General features: G+C 34.3%; 1 protein-coding gene across 2 annotated transcripts; it reads left to right on the forward strand.

Annotated features, from left to right (window-relative positions):
- The first annotated feature begins 2,688 nt into the window (after positions 1-2,688).
- Positions 2,689-10,055, forward strand: LOC311090872 (uncharacterized protein). Of its 2 annotated transcripts, XM_084126482.1 has the most exons (5): positions 2,689-3,525; positions 4,099-5,897; positions 6,138-6,309; positions 7,046-7,238; positions 7,716-10,055. In XM_084126482.1, the coding sequence occupies exons 3-5, from the start codon at positions 6,140-6,142 to the stop codon at positions 8,601-8,603; spliced, it is 1,251 nt and encodes a 416-aa protein (XP_083982608.1). In that variant the 5' UTR covers positions 2,689-3,525; positions 4,099-5,897; positions 6,138-6,139; the 3' UTR covers positions 8,604-10,055. The 2 variants fall into 2 exon arrangements, with proteins under 2 accessions (XP_083982608.1, XP_083982607.1); XM_084126481.1 differs by having other exon boundaries at positions 4,099-6,309.
- Positions 10,056-12,550: the final 2,495 nt, after the last annotated feature.

Genomic DNA, 12,550 nt, shown 5'->3' on the forward strand with positions numbered 1-12,550 from the left:
GTATTTTGAACTTCAACCTCAGGTAATTGAAAGTCAGATGACCTTACCTCAGTCGTCACAGATTTGCATACCTTGGGTTTGCGTTTTAAGACTTCACTGTAAAGTGCTTTACCGGAAGAGCATGGAAAACTGCTGCGGTCTGCCTCCAGGGAGTGAGACTTTGTAACCCGTTTCTCTGAGAGGTCATCTTGATTTTCTCTTCTCCCCCTTTTTCCTTTACTTGGCAACACATTACACACTGGCTGCGGCATTGGAACATTATTGCTTCTTGTATTTTGAATTACAACCTCAGGTAATTGAAAGTCAGATGACCTTACCTCAGTAGTCACCGATTTGCATACCTTGGGTTTGCGTTTTAGAACTTCACTGTAAAGTGCTTTACCAGAAGAACATGGGAAACTGCTGCGGTCCACCTCCAGCGAGTGAGAAACTTCAGAATCTGCATTTACAAAAACTCCAGTTACCTCAAATCGTGGTGCAGTTACCCCAAATGAATGTGCCATCTTATTAATGTAGCCATACAAAGATTCTATGGTGTCGTGATAAGCAACACAACTTGTCTCTGTCATGTTAGCATGAGAATCAACAAAGGCATACCATGAACCCTCCTTAATAACTGCACATGTGTTGGCACAGATACATAAAAGGAAAGCATCAGCACTCAGTAGAGCTTGCTGAAGAGCTACATCAACTGGCATGGCCACATTTATTAATGCTGCATCATAGTCATCAACATCAACAAATCCAGTGAGAGACTCTGCATACTCTATTGAAAATACTGTATTACCCAGAACATGTCTCCTTGGTAACTCATGGACTGCAGTGTAATTCCTACCCACCACTTCTCGGTCATTTATGTTACCCTGATTTCGTAACCATTCATAAAGGTGTGTTCCTGCCACTAAGACACCATCAAGATCTTGTCTCGTCCAAGTCAGCACGTTCTTCATCTTGCTTGTCAACACTGCTGTCAGACTGATGGCACCACACTGTCTGCCACGTGAATTTCCAAATCGGGCATCACCTTGATGAAAGGAACCTTGAAGCACTGATCTCTGTGGAAATTCAGAGAATACAGCTGAAACATTCAAAGCATTATCATGAAGTTTCATAGAAATTAGGTTTTGTGGGTTTTGTCTCATTTTGCTCAAGTTTTTTTCAGTTTTCTCAGTTGTAAAAGTTTCAAAGGTTTCAAAGGTTTGTACAGTTTCAAAAGCGTAAAGGTTTTGCTGAAGAGGGCTTTCTATTCTCATTCTCCCTCTTTCCAGACGGCTCATCTGGGCCATTTGTTTAAGGGGAAGCGGCGGAACCCCTGCCATTTTTTCAAGAGGAAGCGGCCGAACCTCTGCCGAAAGAACCTGCATATCCTCCACCAGAAGATTCTCCTGGATTTGAGGGTGCGATGTTCTTTGGTATGGGTTACACGATGGTCTCCCGGTAAAAGGGAAGAGTCTTCCCTGTATGTCAAAGGGACATGATGTTCCCTGTGCCTTTTTCTTTAGAGGAGGCGACCGAACCTCTGCCAATTTATTAAGAGGAAGTGGCCGAACCTCTGCTTGACTTGTTTTAAGAGGAAGCGGTGCAGCCTCTGCCTGACTTGTTTTAAGAGGAGGCGGTGCAGCCTCTGTTTGCCTTTTTTTAAGAGGGGGTGCAACCTCTGCCTTTTTTTCAAGAGGAAGTGGCGGAACCTCTGTATTTGCACACCATTGTTGCGCAAGCTTCTTGGCTATGCGGGCCCTTTTCATAGGTCGTGGCATCTGTAAATATAAACAAGAAGATTATGTATACTTGCATAACTGAAGTTGCCAGTTTTACAAAACACCCAAAAATACTTCACTTCATTACACTATACTGATTTTCTATCCAATTTCACATAGAAATATTTAACAATTCTGAAATAAATGTTTACTTGAAAATTAAGATATTTGATATGAGTGTATGTGAATATATATAGAATTTAACTTAATGTCTGTTAACATATACATTTACATATTTTTTTTTTCACATAAACACTTATCAAATATTCTAATTTAATTATATATATGCATGTATGAAGACTTTAGATGCAAAAGCCTCTAAATGCCATCTGACATTTTCTTATAAAAATGATCATTTTTTTATCAAGCTTGTATGTTTATGTTGTTATTTCACTTTTATGTCAATGAAAATTACCTATTAATCGTCATTAAAGTGAAATAACTGATCCAAAATAAAAAAGCTTGATAATAAAAATGCTCATATATTATATTATATTATATTATATTATATTATATTATATATATCTTAGTCTTAGCCTAAATAATGCTGTTTATATAAATGTTTGTAGAAGCATGTGACAGCCCTTCATGAGAGCAACCATTTTGTCAACATTCATTAAAAATACACAAAAAACTCTGATCTCTAAAATTCTTTCTACAACATACCCATGAGTTTCATACAAAAGAACTAAAATTGTACACTGATGTAATTTCAAAACACATTGCTTAATTTATGACCTGCTTAACCTCACCTTGTCAAGAAACACAGAAAATAGTCTCCTTTTTTGCCTGTCTTATAAACCCTCACTAATTGCTCAACTTAATTACACTAATTGCATTACACTAATTACACCACTTAACCAATCAAATAACCAATTACTAATCATTATTATTATTATTACACTGTAGCCTCTCCTCTGCAGCGGTTTAGTTCAGCATCTTCTAAGTGGTGCAATATGTTAATCCACATACTACAAATCCTGAGCCATTCTGATCATGGGTTCAAATCTCATATGGCATATGACCATACTGCAAAAGTATTCCTCTCATTAAAGTGAGCACAAATAGTTGTGGTAAGATTGAGGCTTTGTGAAACAGTTGAACCAAATGTTCCATAATGCTTTGAATCAATCTGACACCTAATGGTCATTTGCAGGTTTTGATCTGAAATTAACCATTAAAAAATGTGTTGTTTTTATTATTGTATTTTTCTCATATGAAGCTCTTAATCTGTAGGCTCCTCACTGTGCATAATGTTATTCTGTTCCTGAAAAATGAATATTGATAAAACAAATCAAGCCATTCATTAAAAAATATTAATTTCACTGCTTTGGAAGAAGCTAGTGTAAAGAGGGCCAGCTAGCCTCCTTGTTAGAGCACCTGACTCTCACACCAGAGACCAAGGTTCAAGACCCACACAGAGCAGGACAAGTAACTTAGTAGCCTACAATGCTTGAGGAGTTGTTTAGCAAGTTGGGAATGAAGAAATATTAATTATATTTTATTTTTTTATGATGAACTTCCTAAAACTTTTTTCTATGACATAAAAGACTTTTGATTTCCTTGTTATACCTAAATACTTGTACGAGTGAGTCATGCAATATTTTTGTGGTTAGGAACTATAAATTAAGGTGTTTCATTAAATGGGACACTTATCAGTGTTGCACACCATGCCTTTAGAGTGTCTGAGTTACACAGCCTCGGAGAGCACATGGACGCTGTTGAGACAAGACGCTCTTGTTTCCTTCATTCTTTCCAGCTAATATTGGTATGTTTAGAGGTGTTCATTTGGTTAAAGTTCACTGAGTAATGAAGGCAATATGTTGCTGAATTTATTATATGTATTGTGAGTTTTCAGTGACGCACATGGAGCTAACAAGTGATCTGTGCACCGTGTATAATGTGGAAAAAGATTTGCACAACTGATAATATTCTGATCAAATTGTCCCATGTCATTTTTCAGGGTCAATAAATACAATCATTGGAAGCCATCTTGCTGTCTGAAGTGTTTAATATCTTCAGAACTAGATCTGCTGGATCTGATAAATCCATTCTGATTTATCAAACTATTTCTAACCTATAGTATTGCAGTTTTGCTCTTCATTTCATTCCATTTAATGTGAATTATATTTATTTACCAACAACAAATAGAATGCATGAGTTTCCTTGCAGTCTTTTTAATTCTCAATATACACATGGCAAAATGTGAAAAAAAAACTATACATTTTCAACATGCAGATATTTAATCAAGTATGAAATGAAATGGAAACTACAAATTCACAGTTGAGAAAAAAGCTTTAAGCTGTAGTAATTGCAACTTTTTGTCTTTATATTTCTGCAGTTGGACGTGCTGACTTGGAGAGTTGCTCTGTCAATTTGTGTTTCCTGGATGGCACAATGATATTTGTCAGTTGAAATAGGATGTGTACTGTGTGGTTTGATCAAACTCTTTATCTTCAAAGTATTGTTCAGCCTGTCCAGCTCTTTCAGTAGTGTCCTCATTCATCACACTTGTGTTGATCTCCAGTGAAGCTATAGGCTCAATTAATGATAAAGTCATTGTATGTAGTAACTTTCATTTCTAGTAGTTCAAGCAGAAAATCAACAATATCATCATTAGATCTGTTGCATTTTACATCAACCAGTGTGCAAACAATGCTATTTCAATGCTATTACTGTAAAAATGTTGTCAGAGGTAGATTTTTATGATGAGGTTTCTATGTTTTAACTTCTATTGCAGTTGGTTTGAATTGAGTTTAACATTTTGGACACTATGCCACTTATGCCACTTTTTGGACGCTTATAGCCACAAACTGAATAGTGGCATGTTACTAATGTGATGGTTTAATTGACAGACATGTTAGTTATTTGTGCACCAATTATTTCACAATTTTGAATACCCTTTTGTAATTGTTTTAAATAATCATTGTATTTGTTTTTTTTTTCATTTACTCAAAATAGTTTTTTAACCCCTAATGTTTTTAAATACACTTTATAATTAAATTGATCACCTCAGCACAGACAATACAAATTTGAATCATTTTAAACCCCTAATCTTGTATTAATGTAATTCTTAACATTGTCTACATTCAAAATTGTCATATGATACCATTGTCAAGACAATGTTCATGTTCAATGTTCAATGACTGAATTATACTGCTGTTTTGTCACATGCTGTAAATAGTTTTCTAATCTGTTTTTAAATGCACAATTATTTTAATTCAAAAGTTTTTAAAATGGAGTTTTCTTATCCATATGATTAATGCTGAAAAAAATCAAGGTTTATTCACATCCATCTTTCAAATATAATTGTATTTATTTGTATATTAAACACAACAAAATGGTACAATTGACTTTTGTTTATTTAAATAGTCAACAATTTCATACATCACACATTTTATCTATTTATACTATATATTCAAATTTACCAACACAATTCAATACTACAGCAGGGCTCAAAATACATACATAGAAAGTAATAGTTCACAATTCAGCACCATATGTATAAAAACCAATGTGTGAACAATAACAAAACATGTCTTCAAGTTAGCACATGACATTGAGCATAAAGTAATTTCAACTAAACATATCTGATATACTATATATGTTCATCACCTTCACGTCATCAGCAATCACTGATAACTCATCACCTGCTTGTCATTTATCACCATAGACACTAATATTCATCACAGCTGTCTCTCTTTGTCTCATCATCACCTTTTGTAGTTCCATTCTGATCAATCATCCTTTGTGCATTCTTGTCTATTTAATGTGTCTGTATCCTGCCATATGTTCACCTTGATTAAGAGAAAACTGTTCCACACAAAACGTTCTAGCTTTGTTCAGAAGGAGATTTGTTCAGAAGGAGATTTGTTCAGAAGGAGATTTGTTCAGAAGGAGGTTTGTTCAGAAGGAGGTTTGTTCAGAAGGAGGTTTGTTCAGAAGGAGGTTTGTTCAGAAGGAGGTTTGTTCAGAAGGAGGTTTGTTCAGAAGGAGGTTTGTTCAGAAGGAGGTTTGTTCAGAAGGAGGTTTGTTCAGAAGGAGGTTTGTTCAGAAGGAGGTTTGTTCAGAAGGAGATTTGTTCAGAAGGAGATTTGTTCAGAAGGAGAAAGATTGTTCAGCCTGCACCCTGACACACAGGTTAGTCTAAATATACTTTTAATGATTTTTAAATTCAGAATATGACTTTAATATTTTATTTATAATATTTTGTGTAATTTCAAAGATACTCAAACTAAATCACAAAACATATGTCTCATAATTATAACCACATCATGTTAAATCATGTGACTCCTGTAAGTGATAATCATATTATTAAATCTTAATTTTTTTATTTTTTTTTATTTTATTTTTTTAATGTGCATACAATATTTCTTATAGATATGGCAAGTCCATCAAATGTTGTTGGATATATACACAACGTCACTGACATAAAACAGGGCCCCAAGAAACATTTTTTTGACGCAACATTACAACAAAAAGACATCACATCAACAATCAGAATATTCAGGCCTGAACTACACGGGCAATTCAAATCATCAGAAAATGATCGGTGAGTCAGTTACATATGTTGTTCTTATGAAAAGTACATTCACAATGACCTTTTAGCTCTAAACGCATTCTTAAAAATGGTTCTAAACCATACCATGTTAAAATTATTTGATTCATAAAAATTGCAGAACCCTTCCAGCTAAATAAACAATATTTGTAATGAAAGCGCTAGAACCCATGGTGTTATAAAAATACTTTTATTATGTTAGATTATTCTCATTAAAATTAATAACTGTATGTGATAAATATTTATTTGATTAATATTAATTTATATTTTTTCCTTTTTGAATTTATTAATATTGGGGTTTGTTTCACCCCTCAATCTTTGAGATGTAATTTTAATTTAGAGCCTCAAGATTGATTTAGTGGCTTTAATGATCTTGTGACTGGGATTGTTTATGCATGAAGATTGTATGAAAATTTGAAATTTAATATAAAAATACATTTTAAGATGCTTTAAATTGTTAGAATTCGAGTCTATAATATTTGTTTTAATTATGAATCTTTGATAAAGACATTTATTTTATTTAAAAAAAGAGGGAACAGACAACCATGAACTGTAACCTAAAGATCCATTTTAGTATATGACGATTTATTAGTACCATACAGTTATAAAAAGAAATGTTACTAAAGTGCAAGAAAACTTAAAACAATCATCTTTTTAGATTGTGTGACTTTACTCTTTAAACTGTATACCAGACAACTAACTATATTTCCTTAATCCATGCAACTCCTAGGAGACCCATTAAGCTGGAGAATATTGTGATACAACCTTCGCAGCTGTATTCCGGGAAAGTAGACATTCTTTTCACAAACACGTCTAAATTATTGTGTATAAGAGATGCTGGATTCATTTACAACACGCAAAAAACAGATCTGAAAGTGTTTACATTGGAGCACATCCTTAAAACCAGCTCCCAATATGAACGAGTAAGTACATTTTTATAAGAAAATTTGAATGTACAGTATCTATTTTAAATGGACTTAATCACATATTACTTAAACATTAACCACTATAACAGAAATACCCTTATAAACTTTGATTCCACAACTTGAATTTATATTGAACTAAATTTATGTGTGCATGCTGACACGAGAGAATTTTCAAGTTTGGTCCTAACATTAGGGGCTGTTTAGCCACACTTGCACATTTTACACTTCAAAAGAACATTGAAGCTGCATTGCACACCACTGTCTTTCAAATATATGGTGTGACTTGGCAGTATGATTTGAAAATGTATCCACAGTCTGCTTTTAAAGATAACTCCTATGCTTATTTATATACATATAAAAAAATAACATTATTTTAAATATACATACATGTAATTGAAATAAACATGTTACTGAAATTGAAAACGAGCTTTAACATACTGTTTTACTAATCTGTGTAAATTTCTCTTTCAATAGGTACTACTCAATGTCAAAATCGCTCAACAGGAGAGCGAGGGCCACAATATAATGAGAGATGGAACTTTCCTGGAAAAAACCATTTACACTGTTTGTGACGCAACATCATCTGCAGAACTGACTGTGTGGGGCGAGCACTGCCTTGAAGTTGACCGGTGGTACAGCATGTCAAATATCTCCGTAAGACAATACAACAACAAACCATACTTGACTACAACCAAAGACACAGAATTCAGAATCATTAATTCTCAAGACACTGCAGTCCTTCTTCCAACCACATCTTCAAACAGTCAAAACTGTGAAATAATTGGCGCACAAATTACAAATACGTATATCTGTCCATTAAAACACCCTATCAATATGTCACTATCAAGCTCAAAAATACTGTGTGAGAAATGTAAAACTCAATTCAAATCAGCTGCAATACAAATGAAAACTTTCGGGAACTTAACAATGAAATCTACATCTGGCAAAATATTTACAGCCAAAATTGGCAATAACATTATTGGCACAATCGTTGACTTAAAACGCAGTAGATCTGACGACGATATTGTTGATGCACTACTTGAATTACCAGAAATGAAAGTCACAACACATAATGATTTTATCATAAAGATTGAGCCAATTAACACCAACACAATAACTGATGATAAAGCTGGACCATCTACACCTTTCTTCCAAGATACAGACTTGGATCAAGACATTCTTCAAATTCATACACCACCACAGAGTACACATCCTACACATCCTACACCAACTGACACATCTGATTATGCAATTCAAGACACACAAACTGACATTGAGACGCCATCACCACCAGTACAAGAGCCAAAACACACAAATAAAAAGTTGAGATCTGTAGGCATGCAATTAAAAACAAAAAAATGATTTTTTTTCCCGCTAATATATATATATTATTATTATTATTTTTTTTTATACCTTTGCAGGTATTTCTCATTACCATTGTTGGTATGATTATATTTGATGCATCTAATGTGTTTTTTTTTTTAATTTGTAAATTTATAATTTAAATGATAGTGTGGAAGAGAATTTTTAATTTCTTGTTGAAAATATACTTTGTATTTAATTGGTTAAACTAAGACCAAAAGTATCTCTTAAACAATATATTTTGTTTATTCTTGTGATCATATTGTCAAGTGTTTATAGGTAGTGTTATATTATATATGTTGATGTTACCCTTTTGTTTGATACCTTTGCAGGTATTTGTGATTACCATTGTTGGTATGATTTATCATTTATTTATGTAATGTGTTATTTGTATTAGTTTTTTACTTTTGCAAATATTGATAATTGATTGCATGGAAGAGAACTTTTTGATTTCTTGTTGAAAACATACTATGTATTAAATTGGTTTAAACTAAAAGCAAAACTGTCCCTTTTTATAATACAATCTACTTTGTTCATTCTTGTAATGCAAATTTGAATTTTCAGCATCATTACTCTAGTCTATAATGTCATATGGTTTACAAATCATTTTAATATACTTATTTTCTGCTCAAGAAATGTTTCTTATTACAGAAAACAGCAATGCTCCTTATTGTAGTTTGAAAACTGAAATACAGAATATTTTAGACATGTTCAAAAAAATTGTTAGCTGATAAATAAAAAAAAAAAAAAAAAAAAAGAATTTTCTGCATGAAAATGTTTTTCATTTCATTTGGCATAAACATCTTGTTCAAGTATTTATGTATTCATAGGTAGTGTTATGATACATATTTTGATTACCTTTGCAGGTATTTGTAATTACCATTGTTGGTATGTATCTAATGTGTATTTCGTATTTTGATTACTATTTGGAGGTATTTGCGATTACCATTGTTGGTATGATTATATAATATATATAATTTTTTTTTCATGTAAACATGTTTAAATAATGATTGAAATGACTTTATGGAAAAAAATCTATTTATTTTTGCCAAATATATTTTGCATTAAATTGATCTAAACTGAGTAAAACTGTCCCTTATTTTTACTACGATATATTTTGTTCATTCTTATAATGCAAAATTGAATTTTCAGAATCTTATCTCTAGTTATTATTATTCTTCTTCTTCTTCTTCCGCCAATGGAAGTCTATGGCAGCCCTATGAACCATACATAGGAAAATGATGAAATTTGGCACACTTGTAGTGATGGTAATGAAAAGTAATTGTAGCAATTTTTGAGTCTCTAGGACCAACTCTATAGCGCCACCAGCAGTTCAAAAATCCAACATTGAAATGGTTATAACTTTTGAACCCTTTGATCTAGAAAAATGAAACTTAGTACACCTGATTTATCTCATCATGCTGATCAGAACCAATATCTTACATCAAGACTCCGCCCATTACAGTAGTGGCCATTTTGAAAAGTACAGTATGCAGTTTTTTTGCTACTCCTCCTTCAAAATTGGTCTAATTTTGTCCAAACATGTACTCAAATGATCTTCGGACTGAGCCGCATAAAAGTACTGTCCCCGATTTTTTTGCTATATTGGAAAAAAAAAAGTTATGATGTCGCAAACTTAACGAGGTCGACCCAAAATTGGTTCAGAAGCTATAGCTCGGCCAAACTTTGATCAATCGAAACGAAAATTGGTACACTTCATCGGAAGCATGATCTGAGGTTCCATGCCAAAGTTGGGAACAGCGCCTCCTACGGGTCATGACATATGGAAAATGCATATTTTGGCCAATAACTTATGAACAGTTTGTCAGAAAATTATAAACTTGGTGTCTATCGATTCCTTGGGTCATGACAAATCCGTGGATATCGATTTTGCCATGATGGGATGTACCACGTGTCCGCCATTTTGAATGATGTCATAATTTGCAATATCTTTTAAACTATTTGAAATTTCTTCACCAAATTTGGTATGGATCATCATTAGCATGGCCCGAAGGTACCTGAGAAATTTGATCACAGCGCCACCTAGTGTTCCAGAGATATCATTGTTTTTTTAAAAAACGCTTATAACTTTTGCTAACATTGCTTGAAATTTGATTTCTTTATGTCAATATATTCCTTGGCTTATGCCGATTTCAACGATATCTCATATGTTATTTATCAACAATGTGACTGGCCGCCATATTGGAGTGAATGTAAAACAGTTTTTTCGCTACTCCTCCTTCAAAATTGGTCTAATTTTGTCCAAACATGTACTCAAATGATCTTCGGACTGAGCCGCATAAAAGTACTGTCCCCGATTTTTTTGCTATACTGGAAAAAAAAAGTTATGATGTCGCAAACTTAATGAGGTCGACCCATAATTGGTTCAGAGGCTGTAACTTGTGAACAGTTTGTCACAAAATCATAAAATTGGTGTCTATCGATTCCTTGCGTCATGTCGAATCTGAGGATATCTATTTTGCCAGCATTGGATGTACCACATCATAAGCTATATTAGCATTAAGTTAGCTTAGCATGCTAATCTCGTTAACATGATTTTGTGTGCTCATTCACACACTGAAGCCTCTCCTCTGCAGCTTTGTAAAACATGTCCTCTGGGTGGCGCAAGTGGTTCAACCATGCGTCATGAATCCCGAACCATTGTGGTCGTGGGTTCGAGACCAGTGTGGGGCGACTTTGAAATTGTGTATAAAATAATAATTTAAATTCCTTCCGGCTCTGCACTGCTGTTGGTGCTTAAATGCTAGCTGTGCTGCTGTAATTGATGTGCTTACTGTGCTTGATGTACATTAAATTTCTGATGTTTTGCTCTTCTGGCTCCGCATTGCGCTACAGCGGCTGTTGCTTGCTCTGCCTTGCAGGGCTTGGCCCCGTATTGCTGCTTGCAGCTATATTTCTTTCTGTTGTTTTTGTTGTGTCTCTCGCTCTCCTTTGGCTCCTCCCACTCTTTCCTCTGGCAGGTAGCTGATTGCGTCTCCAGCTGCACCTGCTTACCATCCAGGAGGGAAGCAGCATAAAATCCAGCAGAACTCTGAATCGTGGAGAACTCTTCTCCAGAGCATGGTCTGTGTCCTGCCTGGTCCTGTTGTTTGGAGTTGGTGTGCCCTTGTTGTGGATCTGTGCTGTAGCCTGCTCACTGTTGAATGCTGTTGCTGAAGGGTCTGCTTGATTGTGAGACGCCTCAATCTTAAAACCTTTTAAGTTGTAAAGCCACCTTTGATTTATGTTCCTTCCAAAGCTGTTATTCTCCTGATTGTTTGTTGTTAGTTTCTTTTGTTTGTGACTTGGGAACTGTAGGGAGGCGGGCGCCATTTTATTTTTGTAACCCCCTTTTTCTCCTGTTTTGTGGCTAGGCAGGGAGTGAGTTTAGACTTCTGTTATTTATTTGTATTTTCTTTGTAAGGCTTATTAAGAATATAAAAAACAGGTAGATCTGGCTTTTTGTTTATTTTGGCATTGCCCCCTTCTGAAGCCTTTGTTTCTTCCCTAAGCTATGTTAAGAGCCTTTTTGAATAAAAAGAGTTAAAAAGAATCTTGTTGTTGTGGTGCTGTGGCAGGGCCCAGACAAATGCTCTTTAAAATTGTAAAATGTTACGTTCTGTTAAAAGAACCCTAGACACTCATAGGACGTAACAATAGTATTAAGATGGAGTAAATTGTTTTAGTGTGATTTTAGTGTCTTGTTCTGTTTGTATGGTGTTATCGTTTATATGTTTGAGAAATAGCCTAAACTTGTTCTCTGGAACTTAATTTACCTACGGGTACAAATAAAGGAACTGAACCTGAAACTGTCAATGAATTGAGGTGAGACTGCTGAATGTATATATACCCCTTACCATTGACTGCTGCCGTCTCCACTTGTGTTAAATATCTGAATGTGCTCCTCCCAAACATTGTTAATAAAACATAATTTCAAAGTGCAAGTT

Source organism: Abramis brama (genome assembly GCF_963993115.1).
Source record: "Abramis brama genome assembly, chromosome: 1".
NCBI lineage: Eukaryota > Metazoa > Chordata > Actinopteri > Cypriniformes > Leuciscidae > Abramis > Abramis brama.